Source organism: Salvelinus namaycush, unplaced genomic scaffold (assembly GCF_016432855.1).
Source record: "Salvelinus namaycush isolate Seneca unplaced genomic scaffold, SaNama_1.0 Scaffold2380, whole genome shotgun sequence".
Lineage (NCBI taxonomy): Eukaryota > Metazoa > Chordata > Actinopteri > Salmoniformes > Salmonidae > Salvelinus > Salvelinus namaycush.
In genome coordinates this window covers 1-20,861 of record NW_024059209.1, presented here as the reverse complement: position 1 = coordinate 20,861, position 20,861 = coordinate 1, and the positions used below count along the sequence as shown (strand labels likewise).

Here is a 20,861-nt window from a genome sequence, read left to right as displayed (position 1 = left end):
CGGCCCGCCTGCTGTTGTGCGGTATTATTTCAGTGTACGTATGTACACGGCTGTAGGTCACGGTTGTTCGTGTGTTGGTATTTTTTCTGGACTGTTTAATGTTCCCCGTGTTTGGGGCATTTGTTTGGGTTGGCGTCTGTTCACCGTTGTGGTGCATTAAAAGTAGCGCTACCCTGAACTCTCTGCTTCCTGCGCCTGACTTCTTCCTCCACTACACCCCGGGCGTTACACCTCCTTTGTTTCTGGTAAACATTTATCTCAGTCCCGGATGAAGGGTGTCAAAAACACGCGTTTCTTAAATGGGTTTTATTATACATGTTTATACATGTTTTCAAAAATGCACCACCCCTTCCACACACACACAATTTGCATGAACAAAATGTCAGTCTGTTATCTTCGGCAGATTGAGTTAAGTTAAGAGAATTACACAACATTTACAGGTCTGTAGTGTGTCTGTACTGTTAATTCTGTAAGGTGTGTGTATGTGTGCGTGTGTGTGTGATTGAAACCAAAGGGTTCATGTCCCCTCCACTACATAGATTTATAATTCTATTCTGTTGTTTCTTTTACACAGAAAGAATTGATACATGAATAATTTAGAGATATTAAAATGATCCATCAGTGCCTCCTTAAGCACACTAGGCACATAACCGCTCGGTTTCTATCAGTATGAAATAAATGTTTAATGAACAATCAGCTGCGCTCTGATTCTCCGATTATATACACTGATCTAATCACAGACTAGATGAGCAGGAGACAGGAAGAGGGTAAAGGGTAAGGAGCAAATTGGGACAGGCTGTTAGTGTATGTTAGTGTGTCTGAGTGTGTGTGTGTGTGTGTGTGTGTTCAGCCGTCAGCTTTCTTCATGCCCCTCCCCATCAGGCATGCGAACACAGTCAGAACCATCTTGGGTTTCACCTCAACCAGGTCATCAGGCAGAGCGTAGACACGGGCTCCGATCTTCCTAGATACCGTGATAGCGTACCTACAGGAAGACAAAAGGGAAGGGAAGTCAGCTCAGGGGTCAGGGGTCAGAGGATAGAGGTCAGTTAGAAGTAAGAGATTAGAGGTTGGGGGTCGAGGTCATTTAGAGTTCAGAGGTTAAGGATCAGGGGTTCCTTACTTGGCGTTGTTGAGCTTGTCTGCATCGCTGAGCTCCCCTCTCTTCACCAGCTCCTCTTTGATAGATTTGGGGGCGATAATGTCTAACAAGTCTATCACTGGGAGACTAGTACTGATCAGCTTATCCTGCAGGACACACACACACACATTAAAGCTGTTCACATGCACACAACGTGCACTGCACACTCACACACATACACACCCACCTTGAAGCTGCTGATCTGTGAGTCCTTGCCTCCCTCTTTGAGCTGAGTGTTGACCCAGTTGATTATGATTTGGTCTCCAATCTTCTCCCCATCTCCTAGATCAGACAACACCTGGAGAGTGTACCTGAGAGGGGTGGGGGATGATAGAGGGATAGTAGGAGGTGAGAGAGATGTTGAAGTGAAAAGGAAAGGTGTGTGTTTGTACTGTACATACCTCCTCATCAGCTGCCAGACCAGAGCCAGTGTGTGCATGGGACTTCCCTCGTTCAGATTCACTCCTCCAATTCCCACCAAGGAGAATCGAGCTTTATTCCGACCCAGTTCCACCGCATAGGTACAGTTCTCCAACTGCACACACAGACACACCAACACAATGCCTGGAAATCCTCTGTATTTTCATCAACAATATATTGATAAAAGAGAGTCTCTGTGTGTGTGTGTGTGTGTGTGTGTGTGTGTGTGTGTGTGTGCGTGCGTGCGTGCGTGCGTGCGCATGTGCGTGTGTGTGTGCGCGCGCATGTGCGTGTGTGTGTGTGTGTGTGCGCGCGCATGTGCGTGTGTGTGTGTGTGTGCGCGCGCATGTGCATGTGTGTGTGTGCCAAATACGCCGGATATTGTTGTTGTGGGGTGAGGCCAGGGGGAGGTGCTCGTTTTGGAAGTGGGCTGCTCATTGGACGACTACCTGGAGCAGGCCTTTGCTGAGAAGCCTGAAAAAAACTAGGGCAAAGCAACTGGCTAGGTACTGGTCTGTTTCAGCTGTTGTGCTGTTGTGGGCAACCTAGCTGTTTGGAGAAGCAGGTGCTTTCTGTACCCTTGAGTGCCACGCATACATGGACCTTTGACATGTTTGGGATCCTTTTTTTGTCAATTTGATTGGTGGATTCAAATAAAGTATGTAAAATGTGTGTGTACCTTCTTCATGTTACTGCCCAGTGCAGAGTATGGAGGTCTGTTGACTTTTTTCCACTCTACAGGGACGTTGACTTTCTCATACAACTGGAGAATCACCACCGCATCACACAGGTCACTGCAACACACACCAATCAACACATGCAAACATCAACACACACACATGCATACTCTGTGTGTGTGTGTGTGTGTGTGTGTGTGTGTGTGTGTGTGTGTGTGTGTGTGTGTGTGTGTGTGTGTGTGTGTGTGTGTGTGTGTGTGTGTGTGTGTGTGTGTGTGTGTGTGTGTGTGTGTGTGTGTGTGTGTGTGTGGTTCCTGTACCAGTAGAGGTGGTTGACATAGGGAGCAACTCCCAGAGAGTTCATCCAGTTCCTGAATGTTTTCTCCTCTCTGGATTCTCCTGTTAGGACCACATTACACATATTACAGTGTGCTGTGTGTGTGTGTGCTGTGTGTGTGTGTGTGTGTGTGTGTGTGTGTGTGTGTGTGTGTGTGTGTGTGTGTGTGTGTGTGTGTGTGTGTGTGTGTGTGAGAAAGAAAGAGTGTGTGTGTGTGGTGTGTGAGAAAGAGAGAGTGTGTGTGTGTGTGTGTGTGTGTGTGTGTGTGTGTGTGGTGTGTGAGAAAGAAAGAGAGTGTGTGTGTGTGCGCGCAGCTCACCCTCTATGAGTGCTGTGTCTATGTTGTTGCTGTTAGTCCTCTTCAGGGCCGGGTGTGTGTTGAAGAGGTTGGCTACGAAGGCCAGGTTCAGCTTGCTGTTGCCAGACACCACATCCATAGGAGACACAAACTGTCTGCAGTCCAGACGGGCTGCCTGGCGAAGCATCATCTCTGCCCTGCGTTCGTCGTCACGCTCCTATACATACACACACACAAACGTAAGTGGCAACACACACACACGCATGCAAACATGAACACGCACATATGAATACACACCCACTTACATTGATGCCGGTCATATCGATGTGGATGGCCATCTCGTCTATGTCCTCTCCTTTAGGTGAGATCTGGTCCAACAGGTAGAAATATGCCCTGGAATCCTACAAACACAGTATAATGACAGCATTAATACATAAACAACAACATATTTGCAGTGTGTGTGTGTGCGCGTGACTGGACGTGAGTGACTGTGTGTGTGTGTATTACCTTGATGTCTTGGCTGAAGTTGCTGATTGGTTGGGCCCCAGCGTTGCCTAGGTGATGGTTGACCCAGCGTAGCAACAGTTCTTCAGGAGACAATGACATCAGGTGCTCTAACTCCTCCCCCTCAGACAGCATGTTAATAAGAGCTGCAAATAAACACAATCAGCCAATCGGCTTGCAGTGTGGTACAGATACACACACACAAACAGCCAATAGGCTTGCAGGATGTTACAGGTGGGGTCATATAATTTGACATGGGCACGAAGTTCATATGACATTGAAACTAAATTAGACACTCTCTTTGTTTGTGGCTGTGTATGCATGCATGTGTGTATGTGTTTGACAATGTGTGTGTGTGTACCTTCGTTGCTGCTGATCTCTATGTCAGCAAACAGTCCTATCTTGATAATCTGCCAAAGCAGCCCCAGCACCAGGTGGGGTTTCCCAGCCATCAGGTCAGGGGCGTCGATGTTGACCACGGTACAGCCGATAGACAACGCAGAGTTTATCGCCAGCATCAGGTTCTCCTAGAGAAGGGACAGAGAGAGTGAGTTACAGTTTGGATAAGGGACAATCCAACTTTTCCTGTGTGTGTGTGTGTGTGTGTGTGTGTGTGTGTGTGTGTGTGTGTGTGTGTGTGTGTGTGTGTGTGTGTGTGTGTGTGTGTGTGTGTGTGTGTGTGTTAACTCACGGTCATGGTAAAGGTGGTGTGTTTCTTGGTGTTGATGACTCTCTCATCGATGGTGTCAGACTGGGAGAGGTTGATCATTTTACTGCAAAGACAAAACAGAGTATATGATAGCCGTGTGTGTGTGTGTATATATATTTGTGCCTGTGTGTGTGTGTTACCAGAGCAGGATCCCATCCTTTACTGATTTGAAGAGACTGTCTCCGTCAGGGTTCATGGGTAGAAGGTGTTTACAGTCTTCATCTTTGGCCAGAGACTTGTTGATCCAGTTCACAAACGCCACCTTCTCCTCATCTAACACACACACACACACACACACACACACACACACACACACACACACACACACACACACACACACACACACACACACACACACACACACACACACACACACACACACACACACACACACACACACAGTCTAGTACAGCTAACCTTGTGGGGACATACAATTCAGTCCCATTCAAAATCCTATTTTCCCTAACCCCTAACCCTAATTCTAACCTTAACCCTAAACCCCCTAGAAATAGCATTTGACCTTATGGGGACTAACAAAATGTCCCCAGCTGGTCAACTTTTTGTTCGTTTACTATTCTTGTAGGGACTTCTGGTCCCCACAAGAATAGTTAAACACGTCCACACACACACACACACACACACACACACACACACACACACACACACACACACACACACACACACACACACACACACACACACACACACACACACTCAAAAACACTCTTACATGAATAGAACACACACATAATACTCTCTCTCTCTCTACCTGAGTAGGAGTGCTGTGTTCCCTCGCTGGAGATTCCTGACAATCCTCCAAAGGATTGTATCCCTTCTCTCCTGGCGATGGTTTTCTTGAACGTCTCACTGAGCTCCTTACTCTTCAGCTCCTGGTAGATCTACAAGATAGGATGGGCCGTGTCTCTGAGTGTGTCTGTGTGAGTGTGTCTGTGTGAGAGTGTCTGTGTGAGTGTGTCTGTGTGAGAGTGTCTGTGTGAGTGTGTCTGTGTGAGTGTGTCTGTGTGAGAGTGTCTGTGTGAGAGTGTCTGTGTGAGTGTGTCTGGATGCGTGCCTACATGTGTCACCGTCTTTACTTCGGTGTATTTTATATCTTACCGAGACAAACTCTTCAAAACTGATTTTCCCGTCCTTGTTGGTGTCTCCTGCTACGAAGATCTCCACTATGTCTCTGACTCTGTAGCCTGGCATGGAGAAACTAGCCTCTCTGAACAGCTCCTGCAGCTCAAAGTCACTGACAAAACCACTGTTGTCAGTGTCTGTATGGGAGGAAACACAGACAGACAGGCAGACAGGCAGACAGACAGACAGACAGACAGACAGACAGACAGACAGACAGACAGACAGACAGACAGACAGACAGACAGACAGACAGACAGACAGACAGACAGAGAGAGAGAGAGAGAGAGAGAGAGAGAGAGAGAGAGAGAGAGAGAGAGAGAGAGAGAGAGAGAGAGAGAGAGAGAGAGAGAGAGAGAGAGAGAGAGAGAGAGAGAGAGAGAGAGAGAGAGAGAGAGAGAGAGAGAGAGAGAGAGAGAGAGAGAGAGAGAGAGAGAGAGAGAGAATTATGACCAGATGAAGTGCCATGCTCAAGGCCAAAATGGCAGCCCGTTACTAGTTCTCTCCCTTCTTGTCATCTCTGGGTTCAGGATTTGAACCAGCAGCCGTTTAGCTACTAGTCTCCCTCTCTAACCTCTAGGTTACCTCTCTAACCTCTAGGTTACTTATCTCCCTCTCTAACCTCTAGGTTACTTATCTCCCTCTCTAACCTCTAGGTTACCTATCTCCCACTCTAACCTCCAGGTTACCTATCTCCCTCTCTAACCTCTAGGTTACCTATCTCCCTCTCTAACCTCTAGGTTACTTATCTCCCTCTCTAACCTCTAGGTTACCTATCTCCCACTCTAACCTCCAGGTTACCTCTCTAACCTCTAGGTTACCTATCTCCCTCTCTAACCTCTAGGTTACCTCTCTAACCTCTAGGTTACTTATCTCCCTCGCTAACCTCTATGGTTTCCTCTCTAACCTCTAGGTTACCTCTCTAACCTCTAGGTTACTTATCTCCCTCGCTAACCTCTATGGTTTCCTCTCTAACCTCTAGGTTACCTCTCTAACCTCTAGGTTACTTATCTCCCTCTCTAACCTCTAGGTTACTTATCTCCCTCTCTAACCTCTAGGTTACCTATCTCCCTCTCTAACCTCTAGGTTACCTATCTCCCACTCTAACCTCTAGGTTAACTCTCTAACCTCTAGGTTACCTCTCTAACCTCTAGGTTACTTATCTCCCTCTCTAACCTCTAGGTTACCTATCTCCCTCTCTAACCTCTAGGTTACCTCTCTAACCTCTAGGTTACCTATCTCCCTCTCTAACCTCTAGGTTACTTATCTTCCACTCTAACCTCTAGGTTAACTCTCTAACCTCTAGGTTACCTCTCTAACTTCTAGGTTACATATCTCCCTCTCTAACCTCTAGGTTACTTATCTTCCACTCTAACCTCTAGGTTACCTCTCTAACCTCTAGGTTACTTATCTCCCTCTCTAACCTCTAGGTTACCTATCTCCCACTCTAACCTCTAGGTTACCTATCTCCCACTCTAACCTCTAGGTTACCTATCTCCCACTCTAACCTCTAGGTTACCTCTCTAACCTCTAGGTTACCTATCTCCCACTCTAACCTCTAGGTTACCTATCTCCCTCTCTAACCTCTAGGTTACCTATCTCCCACTCTAACCTCTAGGTTACCTCTCTAACCTCTAGGTTACCTCTCTAACCTCTAGGTTACCTCTCTAACCTCTAGGTTACCTCTCTAACTTCTAGGTTACCTCTCTAACCTCTAGGTTACCTCTCTAACCTCTAGGTTACCTCTCTAACTTCTAGGTTACCTCTCTAACCTCTAGGTTACCTCTCGAACCTCTAGGTTACCTATCTCCCACTCTAACCTATAGGTTACCTATCTCCCACTCTAACCTCTAGGTTACCTCTCTAACCTCTAGGTTACCTATCTCCCACTCTAACCTCTAGGTTACCACTCTAACCTCTAGGTTACCTATCTCCCACTCTAACCTCTAGGTTACCTCTCTAACCTCTAGGTTACCACTCTAACCTCTAGGTTACCTCTCTAACCTCTAGGTTACCTATCTAACCTCTAGGTTACTTATCTCCCTCTCTAACCTCTAGGTTACCTATCTCCCACTCTAACCTCTAGGTTACCTATCTCCCACTCTAACCTCTAGGTTACCTATCTCCCACTCTAACCTCTAGGTTACCTCTCTAACCTCTAGGTTACCTATCTCCCTCTCTAACCTCTAGGTTACTTATCTTCCACTCTAACCTCTAGGTTAACTCTCTAACCTCTAGGTTACCTCTCTAACTTCTAGGTTACATATCTCCCTCTCTAACCTCTAGGTTACTTATCTCCCTCTCTAACCTCTAGGTTACCTATCTCCCACTCTAACCTCTAGGTTACCTATCTCCCACTCTAACCTCTAGGTTACCTATCTCCCACTCTAACCTCTAGGTTACCTCTCTAACCTCTAGGTTACCTATCTCCCACTCTAACCTCTAGGTTACCTATCTCCCTCTCTAACCTCTAGGTTACCTATCTCCCACTCTAACCTCTAGGTTACCTCTCTAACCTCTAGGTTACCTCTCTAACCTCTAGGTTACCTCTCTAACCTCTAGGTTACCTCTCTAACTTCTAGGTTACCTCTCTAACCTCTAGGTTACCTCTCTAACCTCTAGGTTACCTCTCTAACCTCTAGGTTACCTATCTAACCTCTAGGTTACCTATCTCCCACTCTAATCTCTAGGTTACCTCTCTAACCTCTAGGTTACCTATCTCCCACGCTAACCTCTAGGTTACCACTCTAACCTTAATGTTACCTATCTCCCACTTTAACCTCTAGGTTACCTCTGTAACCTCTAGGTTACCTATCTCCCACTCTAACCTCTAGATTACCTCTCTAATCTATAGGTTACCTATTTCCCTCTCTAACCTCTAGGTTACTAATCTCCCTCTTTAACCTCTAGGTTACCTCTCTAACCTCTAGGTTACCTATCTAACCTCTAGGTTACCTATCTCCCACTCTAATCTCTAGGTTACCTCTCTAACCTCTAGGTTACCTATCTCCCACGCTAACCTCTAGGTTACCACTCTAACCTTAATGTTACCTATCTCCCACTCTAACCTCTAGGTTACCTCTGTAACCTCTAGGTTACCTATCTCCCACTCTAACCTCTAGATTACCTCTCTAATCTATAGGTTACCTATTTCCCTCTCTAACCTCTAGGTTACCTATCTCCCTCTCTAACCTCTAGGTTACATATCTCCCTCTCTAACCTCTAGGTTACATATCTCCCTCTCTAACCTCTAGGTTACTTATCTCCCTCTCTAACCTCTAGGTTACCTATCTCCCTCTCTAACCTCTAGGTTACTTATCTCCCTCTCTAACCTCTAGGTGTCCTATCACCCTCTCTAACCTCTAGGTTACCTATCGCCCTCTCTAACATATAGGTTACCTATCTCCCTCTCTAACTTCTAGATTATCTAACATCTCCTAATTGGGTCTGATGAACTGCAGTGTACTTATACAGAGTTTGTAGCAATTTGATGCTCACTTATCAGGAATGTACTGACTCTAATGATGAGTCATCTGGCAACCACTCAGTTCACCGATGGACCTGGCAACCCCTGACACGTAGAACAAAACCTTTTGCACACCTGAAGTGAAGTCGTAGAACAGGTGTGCAGGTCCCTTACACAGAGTGAACTGACCAATAAAAAAACTTATACTGCTTTATGATTGGTTATAAACCATGACCTGAGTCAGCATTTGCTGCAAGCGCTGTGTGTGTGTGTGTGTGTGTGTGTGTGTGTGTGTGTGTGTGTAACGAACCGATCCTGTTGAAAGCCTCTCGGAGCTCCTCCAGGTCCTCTCGTGATATCTGGGTCACCTTGTTCGCCATACTGGACAGTCTGTCTAGATGACCTGATACACACACAGTCAATTTATCATCACAATAAAGGGAAATATTTGTAATAGAAACGCGAGGTACAGATGCAGAACAAACTTGACTGCTAAACTAACAAAGAGGCAACATGCTTCCATTGTGGCCTCATGCTTCTATTGTGACCTCATGCTTCCATTGTGACCTCATGCTTCCATTGTGATCTCATACTTCCATTGTGATCTCATGCTTCCATTGTGACCTCATGCTTCCATTTTGATCTCATGCTTCCATTGTGACCTCATGCTTCCATTGTGACTTCATGCTTCCATTGTGACCTCATACTTCCATTGTGTCCTCGTGCTTCCATAGTGACCTCGTGCTTCCATTTTGACCTCATGCTTCCATTGTGACCTCATGCTTCCATTGTGACCTCATGCTTCCATTGTGACCTCATACTTCCATTGTGACCTCGTGCTTGCATTGTGACCTCGTGCTTCCATTTTGACCTCATGCTTCCATTGTGACCTCATGTTTCCATTGTGACCTCATGCTTCCATTGACCTGCCAGTGTATTGAGCAATAAGCTAATCTACCCATTCTAACAGTGATAAGTGTGCTACCACAGGCTGCAGAGAATACAGAGCTAACTAGAATAAGGAGAGTGTAAAGATAAGACTATCTACAATCTAGAATCTAATCTATATATTGAACCATACAATCTAATCCCCAGAAGGTAAGGGTCCATATCTTTAAGCTCTCAAAAACAATATGATACAGTTCTGTATGATGATCTATTATTATTGAAAATAGTTGTGTGGTTATTGATTAACTAGAGAGAGAGATAGAGGACAATAAGGACATGTGTTGTGTGTTGTGTCCTGGAATGGCCTCAATATACACTGAGTGTACAAAACATTAGAAACACCTGCTCTTTCCATGACATAGACTGACCAGGTGATTCCAGGTGAAAGCTATGATCCCTTATTGATGTCACTTCAATCTGTGTAGATGAAAGGGAGGAGACAGGTTAAGGAAGGATTTTTAAGCCTTGAGACAATTGAGACATGGATTGTGTATGTGTGCCATTCAGAGGGTGAATGGGAAAGACAAAATATTGAAGTGCCTTTGAACGGGGTATGGTAGTAGGTACCAGGCACACCGGTTTGAGTATGTCAAGAACTGCAATGCTGCTGGGATTTTCACGCTCAACAGTGTGTTTCAGGAATGGTCCACCACCCAGAGGACATCCTTCCAATTTGAAATAACAATGGGAAGCAATGGAGTCAACATGGGCCAGCATCCCTGTGGAACGCTTTTGACACCTTGTAGAGTCTATGCCCCGTCGAACTGAGGCTGTTCTGAGGGCTCACTCAGCGTAGACTCCATATATGGCCGTGACTTTGATCCCACAGCTCTGTACCGTTCCATTCAAGTTTAGTCAATTCAGGAAATGAATTTGATATCGGATGCACATTTTGAATTTGAATTGACTGAATTGAAAATGATTTGACCCACACCCTGCTGCCTTGTGTAAACTTTACACACTCCTCGCCCCTCCCCACCACACACCCTGCTGCCTTGTGTAAACTTTACACACTCCTCGCCCCTCCCCGCCACACACCCTGCTGCCTTGTGTAAACTTTACACACTCCTCGCCCCTCCCCGCCACACACCCTGCTGCCTTGTGTAAACTTTACACACTCCTCGCCCCTCCCCGCCACACACCCTGCTGCCTTGTGTAAACTTTACACACTCCTCGCCCCTCCCCGCCACATACCCTGCTGCCTTGTGTAAACTTTACACACTCCTCGCCCCTTCCCGCCACACACCCTGCTGCCTTGTGTAAACTTTACACACTCCTCGCCCCTCCCCGCCACACACCCTGCTGCCTTGTGTAAACTTTACACACTCCTCGCCCCTCGCCGCCACACACCCTGCTGCCTTGTGTAAACTTTACACACTCCTCGCCCCTCCCCGCCACACACCCTGCTGCCTTGTGTAAACTTTACACACTCCTCGCCCCTCCCCGCCACACACCCTGCTGCCTTGTGTAAACTTTACACACTCCTCGCCCCTCCCCGCCACACACCCTGCTGCCTTGTGTAAACTTTACACACTCCTCGCCCCTCCCCGCCACACACCCTGCTGCCTTGTGTAAACTTTACACACTCCTCGCCCCTCCCCGCCACACACACTGCTGCTTTGCGTAAACTTTACACACTCCTCGCCCCTCCCCGCCACACACCCTGCTGCCTTGTGTAAACTTTACACACTCCTCGCCCCTCCCCGCCACACACCCTGCTGCCTTGTGTAAACTTTACACACTCCTCGCCCCTCCCCGCCACACACCCTGCTGCCTTGTGTAAACTTTACACACTCCTCGCCCCTCCCCGCCACACACCCTGCTGCCTTGTGTAAACTTTACACACTCCTCGCCCCTCGCCGCCACACACCCTGCTGCCTTGTGTAAACTTTACACACTCCTCGCCCCTCCCCGCCACACACCCTGCTGCCTTCTGTCAACTTTACACACTCCTCGCCCCTCCCCGCCACACACCCTGCTGCCTTGTGTAAACTTTACACACTCCTCGCCCCTCCCCGCCACACACCCTGCTGCCTTGTGTAAACTTTACACACTCCTCGCCCCTCCCCGCCACACACCCTGCTGCCTTCTGTCAACTTTACACACTCCTCGCCCCTCCCCGCCACACACACTGCTGCCTTGTGTAAACTTTACACACTCCTCGCCCCTCCCCGCCACACACCCAGACAGCTCCCCTCGCTGACCCTCCACACACTGACCCCCGGGGGCTCACACCACAGAACACACCTTCATAAAAGCCTGTGTCTGTTTGGTCCTGTTCTGGACGAGAGGGGCCAAGGTCTCTCTGCTCCCCGCGTTCAGTCACTCCTGGCTGAGTAGAGCGGGGCTGTCGACTGACCTAACAGAGGCTAGGAGTTGTTCAGCTGCGCTGAGTAGAGAACAGGAGTTTTATTATTTTACAGCCATCTCCACATGAACATCAGCTGTGGAGATAACTGCAGTGTTGTGAGCTGATATGTTCATTATTATGTGGTGTCCTTGATAACTAAATGACATTATAAAAACATATATACAGATGAATGATAGCAGTAGCCAGTTAGACATTTACTTCGCAAGACATTGACTTACTAAGTGCAACAAGTATATTACAGAACTTAAACAGTACTGGCTGAGACAAGACTGTATGAAAAGTTCTGCTATATTTTTCATCCCGCTGTTCGCCAGCTACTTAGAAGACTTTGATGACTCCTTGCGGCCCTAGACTCCGTATCATTTGGTGCCAAGTAGTGATCGATCAGTCTTCCTCCTTTGATATACTGTAAGTGTCTGAAAGCTCCACATAGGCTGCTGTATTTACGTAGTAAATAGTAGCCGAAACAGGAAACTGAAGACTTACCGTGAAGACAGGATCAGACAGGGCTGGAGAAGCTTGGTAGAGGTTTAGAGGTGGTCAGGTGTCTTCTCGCTCACTGTCCTGACCGAAGCAGCGGAGGACAAGAGACCTTCGGCCCATTGAACTCTGGGATGGGCGTGGTCCTCCAGAGGCTCCAGCCTGGGAGTTAGCAATTAACCCTTTAGCTGTGTCATCTGTTTCTTTCTCCACACACTGGCATGCACGAACGCACACAAGCATGCACACACACACACATTGTAAAGAGACGTAAGAGAGGTGTGTGTTGGCTACAGGTGTGTTGGGTTTCTAACAGCCATGTTTAATAAATGAGAACTCTAGCTGTACATACCCCTCCACACACACACACACACACACACACACACACTCACACACACACTCACACTCACACTCACACACACACACACACACACACACACACACACACACACACACACACACACACACACACACACACACACACACACACACACATTCCTTTCTATGTTGCCAGACAATACAGTGAAACTTGATGCAAGGAGAAAACAGCACATTATTACACAAACTCACTGCTTTACCGTAACAACCCACCGCTTTACCGTAACAACCCACCGCTTTACCGTAACAACCCACCGCTTTACCGTAACAACCCAAAGCTTTACTGTAACAACCCACTGCTTTACTGTAACAACCCACTGCTTTACTGTAACAACCCACTGCTTTACTGTAACAACCCACTGCTTTACTGTAACAACCCACTGCTTTACCGTAACAACCCACTGCTTTACTGTAACAACCCACTGCTTTACTGTAACAACCCACCGCTTTACCGTAACAACCCACCGCTTTACTGTAACAACCCACTGCTTTACTGTAACAACCCACTGCTTTACTGTAACAACCCACTGCTTTACTGTAACAACCCACTGCTTTACTGTAACAACCCACCGCTTTACTGTAACAACCCACCGCTTTACCGTAACAACCCACCGCTTTACCGTAACAACCCACCGCTTTACCGTAACAACCCACCGCTTTACTGTAACAACCCACCGCTTTACTGTAACAACCCACTGCTTTACTGTAACAACCCACTGCTTTACTGTAACAACCCACTGCTTTACTGTAACAACCCACTGCTTTACTGTAACAACCCACTGCTTTACTGTAACAACCCACTGCTTTACTGTAACAACCCACTGCTTTACTGTAACAACCCACTGCTTTACTGTAACAACCCACTGCTTTACTGCCACAGCAATGCTTCACCTTGGTAGTGACACACAGATAGAGCCATATAGAGAAATTCTGAATTTACTGACTTTTCAAACAACAGCTAACTGAACTACTATGGTTACTGAGAATCCAAATACTCTTTATGCCTGGCAAAGTTGGCCAAACCTTTATTTGGCTCTGGTCACCCAGTAACTCAGTCCTCCAGTACTGCAGTAAGGATCTCTGGTCACCCAGTAACTCAGTCCTCCAGTACTGCAGTAAGGATCTCTGGTCACCCAGTAACTCAGTCCTCCAGTACTGCAGTAAGGATCTCTGGTCACCCAGTAACTTAGTCCTCCAGTACTGCAGTAAGGATCTCTGGTCACCCAGTAACTTAGTCCTCCAGTACTGCAGTAAGGATCTCTGGTCACCCAGTAACTCAGTCCTCCAGTACTCCAGTAAGGATCTCTGGTCACCCAGTAACTTAGTCCTCCAGTACTGCAGTAAGGATCTCTGGTCACCCAGTAACTTAGTCCTCCAGTACTGCAGTAAGGATCTCTGGTCACCCAGTAACTCAGTCCTCCAGTACTGCAGTAAGGATCTCTGGTCACCCAGTAACTCAGTCCTCCAGTACTGCAGTAAGGATCTCTGGTCACCCAGTAACTCAGTCCTCCAGTACTGCAGTAAGGATCTCTGGTCACCCAGTAACTTAGTCCTCCAGTACTGCAGTAAGGATCTCTGGTCACCCAGTAACTCAGTCCTCCAGTACTGCAGTAAAGAGCTTACTGTCTGTCACTCACCAGCCTGCTGAGAGGTTTAGGACCCGGCCTGCAGGATAACAGGGATCCGGCCTCCCCCTCTCCTCTCCTCTCCTCTCTTCAGAAACACACAAGTCCCACTCTCTCCCTGAACCAAATAACACACGCCTCTATACGTTGTCTCTTTACGTTGTCTCTTTACGTTGTCTCTATACGTTGTCTCTATACATTGTCTCTATACGTTGTCTCTATACGTTGTCTCTATACGTTGTCTCTTTACGTTGTCTCTATACGTTGTCTCTTTATGTTGTCTCTATACATTGTCTCTATACGTTGTCTCTATACATTGTCTCTATACGTTGTCTCTATACATTGTCTCTATACATTGTCTCTATACATTGTCTCTATACGTTGTCTCTTTACGTTGTCTCTATACGTTGTCTCTTTACGTTGTCTCTATACGTTGTCTCTATACGTTGTCTCTATACGTTGTCTCTTTACGTTGTCTCTATACGTTGTCTCTATACATTGTCTCTATACGTTGTCTCTATACATTGTCTCTATACATTGTCTCTATACGTTGTCTCTTTACGTTGTCTCTATACATTGTCTCTTTACGTTGTCTCTATACGTTGTCTCTATACGTTGTCTCTATACGTTGTCTCTATACATTGTCTCTTTACGTTGTCTCTATACGTTGTCTCTATACATTGTCTCTATACGTTGTCTCTATACGTTGTCTCTATACATTGTCTCTATACATTGTCTCTATACGTTGTCTCTATACATTGTCTCTATACGTTGTCTCTATACGTTGTCTCCATACGTTGTCTCTATACGTTGTCTCTATACGTTGTCTCTATACATTGTCTCTATACATTGTCTCTATACGTTGTCTCTTTACGTTGTCTCTATACGTTGTCTCTATACGTTGTCTCTATACGTTGTCTCTATACATTGTCTCTATACATTGTCTCTTTACGTTGTCTCTATATATTGTCTCGACACACACCGACCTCAGTAGTCTGTCTACCTCCAAAACAGACCTTCAGAACTCCATCTCTTCCTCAGCTCTCCATCTGACACCTGATCAGCCCAGTCTCACACCGGGCCTCTCTGGTTACACACACACACACACACACACACACACACACACACACACACACACACACACACACACACACACACACACACACACACACACACACACACACACACACACACAGACACACAGACACACACACACACACACACACCGAGCTATCAAGACATACATGTCCCCCAACTACAGATGCTACCGGGTATTGTATAGCTTACATATCTCAATGTGAAACCATATAACAATCAGTGCTTTATATTGGTCCAGTTATTACACTGTAATCCAGCTGTTAAAGACCTGAGAGATGAAGCACTATGACTGAGAAAGAGAGCGTGGGAGAGAAGGGAGAGAGAAAGGAGGAGCGGAGAGAGAAAAGGGAGGGAGTGAGAAAGAGAGAGAGAGGGTGGGGTAAAGGGGTGGGGGAAAGAGAGAGAGAGAGGGAGATACGCTGTGAAAATCTACAGTGAAAAGCAGTGAACGCAGAATGCCCTCCACTGGCACAGCCAGAGTACTTCACCTATAATGTTCTACACAGACACAGTACTTCACCCTATAATGTTCTACACAGACACAGTACTTTACCTATAATGTTCTACACAGACACAGTACTTCACCTATAATGTTCTACACAGACACAGTACTTCACCTATGATGTTCTACACAGACACAGTACTTCACCCTATAATGTTCTACACAGACACAGTACTTCACCTATAATGTTCTACAGACACAGTACTTCACCTATAATGTTCTACACAGACACAGTACTTCACCTATAATGTTCTACAGACACAGTACTTCACCTATAATGTTCTACACAGACACAGTACTTCACCTATAATGTTCTACACAGACACAGTACTTCACCTATAATGTTCTACACAGACACAGTACTTCACCTATAATGTTCTACACAGACACAGTACTTCACCCTATAATGTTCTACACAGACACAGTACTTCACCTATAATGTTCTACACAGACACAGAACTTCACCTATAATGTTCTACACAGACACAGTACTTCACCTATAATGTTATACACAGACACAGTACTTCACCTATAATGTTCTACACAGACACAGTACTTCACCCTATAATGTTCTACACAGACACAGTACTTTACCTATAATGTTCTACACAGACACAGTACTTCACCTATAATGTTCTACACAGACACAGTACTTCACCTATGATGTTCTACACAGACACAGTACTTCACCCTATAATGTTCTACACAGACACAGTACTTCACCTATAATGTTCTACAGACACAGTACTTCACCTATAATGTTCTACACAGACACAGTACTTCACCTATAATGTTCTACAGACACAGTACTTCACCTATAATGTTCTACACAGACACAGTACTTCACCTATAATGTTCTACACAGACACAGTACTTCACCTATAATGTTCTACACAGACACAGTACTTCACCTATAATGTTCTACACAGACACAGTACTTCACCCTATAATGTTCTACACAGACACAGTACTTCACCTATAATGTTCTACACAGACACAGAACTTCACCTATAATGTTCTACACAGACACAGTACTTCACCTATAATGTTATACACAGACACAGTACTTCACCTATAATGTTCTACACAGACACAGTACTTCACCCTATAATGTTCTACACAGACACAGTACTTCACCTATAATGTTCTACACAGACACAGTACTTCACCCTATAATGTTCTACACAGACACAGTACTTCACCTATAATGTTCTACACAGACACAGTACTTCACCTATAATGTTCTACACAGACACAGTACTTCACCTATAATGTTCTACACAGACACAGTACTTCACCTATAATGTTCTACACAGACACAGTACTTCACCTATAATGTTCTACACAGACACAGTACTTCACCTATAATGTTCTACAGACACAGTACTTCACCTATAATGTTCTACAGACACAGTACTTCACCTATAATGTTCTACAGACACAGTAGTTCACCTATAATGTTCTACAGACACAGTACTTCACCTATAATGTTCTACACAGACACAGTACTTCACCCTATAATGTTCTACACAGACACAGTACTTCACCTATAATGTTCTACACAGACACAGTACTTCACCCTATAATGTTCTACACAGACACAGTACTTCACCTATAATGTTCTACACAGACACAGAACTTCACCCTATAATGTTCTACACAGACCTTCACCTATAATGTTCTACACAGACACAGTACTTCACCTATAATGTTCTACACAGACACGGTACTTCAACCTATAATGTTCTACACAGACACAGTATTTTACCTATATTGTTCTACACAGACACAGTACTTCACCTATAATGTTCTACACAGACACAGTACTTCACCTATACTGTTCTACACAGACACAGTACTTCACCTATAATGTTCTACACAGACACAGTACTTCACCTATAATGTTCTACAGACACAGTACTTCACCTATAATGTTCTACACAGACACAGTACTTCACCCTATAATGTTCTACACAGACACAGTACTTCACCTATAATGTTCTACACAGACACAGTACTTCACCCTATAATGTTCTACACAGACACAGTACTTCACCTATAATGTTCTACAGACACAGTACTTCACCTATAATGTTCTACACAGACACAGTACTTCACCAATAATGTTCTACACAGACACAGTACTTCACCTATAATGTTCTACACAGACACAGTACTTCACCCTATAATGTTCTACACAGACACAGGACTTCACCTATAATGTTCTACAGACACAGTACTTCACCCTATAATGTTCTACACAGACACAGTACTTCACCTATAATGTTCTACAGACACAGTACTTCACCTATAATGTTTCTACACAGACACAGTACTTCACCTATAATGTTCTACACAGACACAGTACTTCACCCTATAATGTTCTACACAGACACAGTACTTCACCCTATAATGTTCTACACAGACACACTACTTCACCCTATAATGTTCTACACAGACACAGTACTTCACCCTATAATGTTCTACACAGACACAGTACTTCACCTATAATGTTCTACACAGACACAGTACTTCACCCTATAATGTTCTACACAGACACAGTACTTCACCTATAATGTTCTACACAGACACAGTACTTCACCTATAATGTTCTACACAGACACAGTACTTCACCTATAATGTTCTACACAGACAACAGTACTTCACCCTATAATGTTCTACACAGACACAGTACTTCACCTATAATGTTCTACACAGACACAGTACTTCACCTATAATGTTCTACACAGACACAGTACTTCACCTATAATGTTCTACAGACACAGTACTTCACCTATAATGTTCTACACAGACACAGTACTTCACCTATAATGTTCTACACAGACACAGTACTTCACCCTATAATGTTCTACAGACACAGTACTTCACCTATAATGTTCTACACAGACACAGTACTTCACCTATAATGTTCTACACAGACACAGTACTTCACCTATAATGTTCTACACAGACACAGTACTTCACCTATAATGTTCTACAGACACAGTACTTCACCTATAATGTTCTACACAGACACAGTACTTCACCTATAATGTTCTACACAGACACAGTACTTCACCTATAATGTTCTACACAGACACAGTACTTCACCCTATAATGTTCTACACAGACACAGTACTTCACCTATAATGTTCTACACAGACACAGAACTTCACCCTATAATGTTCTACACAGACCTTCACCTATAATGTTCTACACAGACACAGTACTTCACCTATAATGTTCTACACAGACACAGTACTTCACCCTATAATGTTCTACACAGACACAGTATTTTACCTATAATGTTCTACACAGACACAGTACTTCACCTATAATGTTCTACACAGACACAGTACTTCACCTATACTGTTCTACACAGACACAGTACTTCACCTATAATGTTCTACACAGACACAGTACTTCACCTATAATGTTCTACAGACACAGTACTTCACCTATAATGTTCTACACAGACACAGTACTTCACCCTATAATGTTCTACACAGACACAGTACTTCACCTATAATGTTCTACACAGACACAGTACTTCACCCTATAATGTTCTACACAGACACAGTACTTCACCTATAATGTTCTACAGACACAGTACTTCACCTATAATGTTCTACACAGACACAGTACTTCACCAATAATGTTCTACACAGACACAGTACTTCACCTATAATGTTCTACACAGACACAGTACTTCACCCTATAATGTTCTACACAGACACAGGACTTCACCTATAATGTTCTACAGACACAGTACTTCACCCTATAATGTTCTACACAGACACAGTACTTCACCTATAATGTTCTACACTAGACACAGTCACTTCACCTATAATGTTCTACACAGACACAGTACTTCACCTATAATGTTCTACCCAGGACACAGTACTTCACCTATAATGTTCTACACAGACACACGTAACTTTCACCTATATTCTACCAGTACTTCACCCTATAATGTTCTACACAGACACAGTACTTCACCTATATGGTTCTAACACAGTACACAGTACTTCACCCTATAATGTTTCTACACAGACACATTACTTCACCTATAATGTTCTCACAGAAACAGTACTTCAACCTATAATGTTCTACACAGACACAGATACTTCACCTATTAAATGTTCTACACAGACCACAGTACGTCACCCGATAATGTTCTACACAGACACAGTACTTCACCCTATAATGTTCTACACAGACACAGTACTTCACCTATAATGTTCTACACAGACCACAGTACTTCACCTATAATGTTCTACACAGACAAGTACATTCACCTATAATGTTCTACACAGACACGGAACATCACCCATAATGTCTACATCACCTCACCTATAATGTTCTACACCAGGCCACAGTACTTCACCTATAATGTTCTACACAGGACACAGGTACTTCACCCTATAATGTTCTACACAGACCACAGTACTTCACCTATAATGTTCTACACAGACACAGTACTTCACCTATAATGTTCTACACAGACACAGTACTCTCACCCTATAATGTTCTACACAGGACACAGTACTTCACCTATAATGTTCTACACAGACACAGTACTTCACCTATAATGTTCTACACAGACAACAGTACTTCACCTATAATGTTCTACACAGACACAGTACTTCACCTATAATGTTTCTACACAGACACAGTACTTCACCTATAATTGTTCCTACACAGACACACAGGGACTTCACCTATAATGTTCTACACAGACACAGTACTTCACCTATAATGTTCTACACA

The 20,861-nt window shown here is 44.7% G+C and overlaps 1 protein-coding gene across 1 annotated transcript; it reads right to left on the bottom strand.

Moving 5' to 3' along the window:
* Nucleotides 1-846: 846 nt before the first annotated feature.
* LOC120038753 (plastin-1-like) lies at nt 847-9,069 on the bottom strand. Its single transcript, XM_038984411.1, has 15 exons — nt 9,000-9,069; nt 5,203-5,363; nt 4,856-4,985; nt 4,227-4,359; nt 4,069-4,150; nt 3,739-3,904; nt 3,381-3,523; nt 3,179-3,274; nt 2,895-3,090; nt 2,559-2,637; nt 2,241-2,355; nt 1,543-1,676; nt 1,329-1,452; nt 1,124-1,248; nt 847-985 (listed from the first exon to the last, which is right to left on the bottom strand). The coding sequence occupies exons 1-15, from the start codon at nt 9,067-9,069 to the stop codon at nt 847-849; spliced, it is 1,893 nt and encodes a 630-aa protein (XP_038840339.1).
* Nucleotides 9,070-20,861: the final 11,792 nt, after the last annotated feature.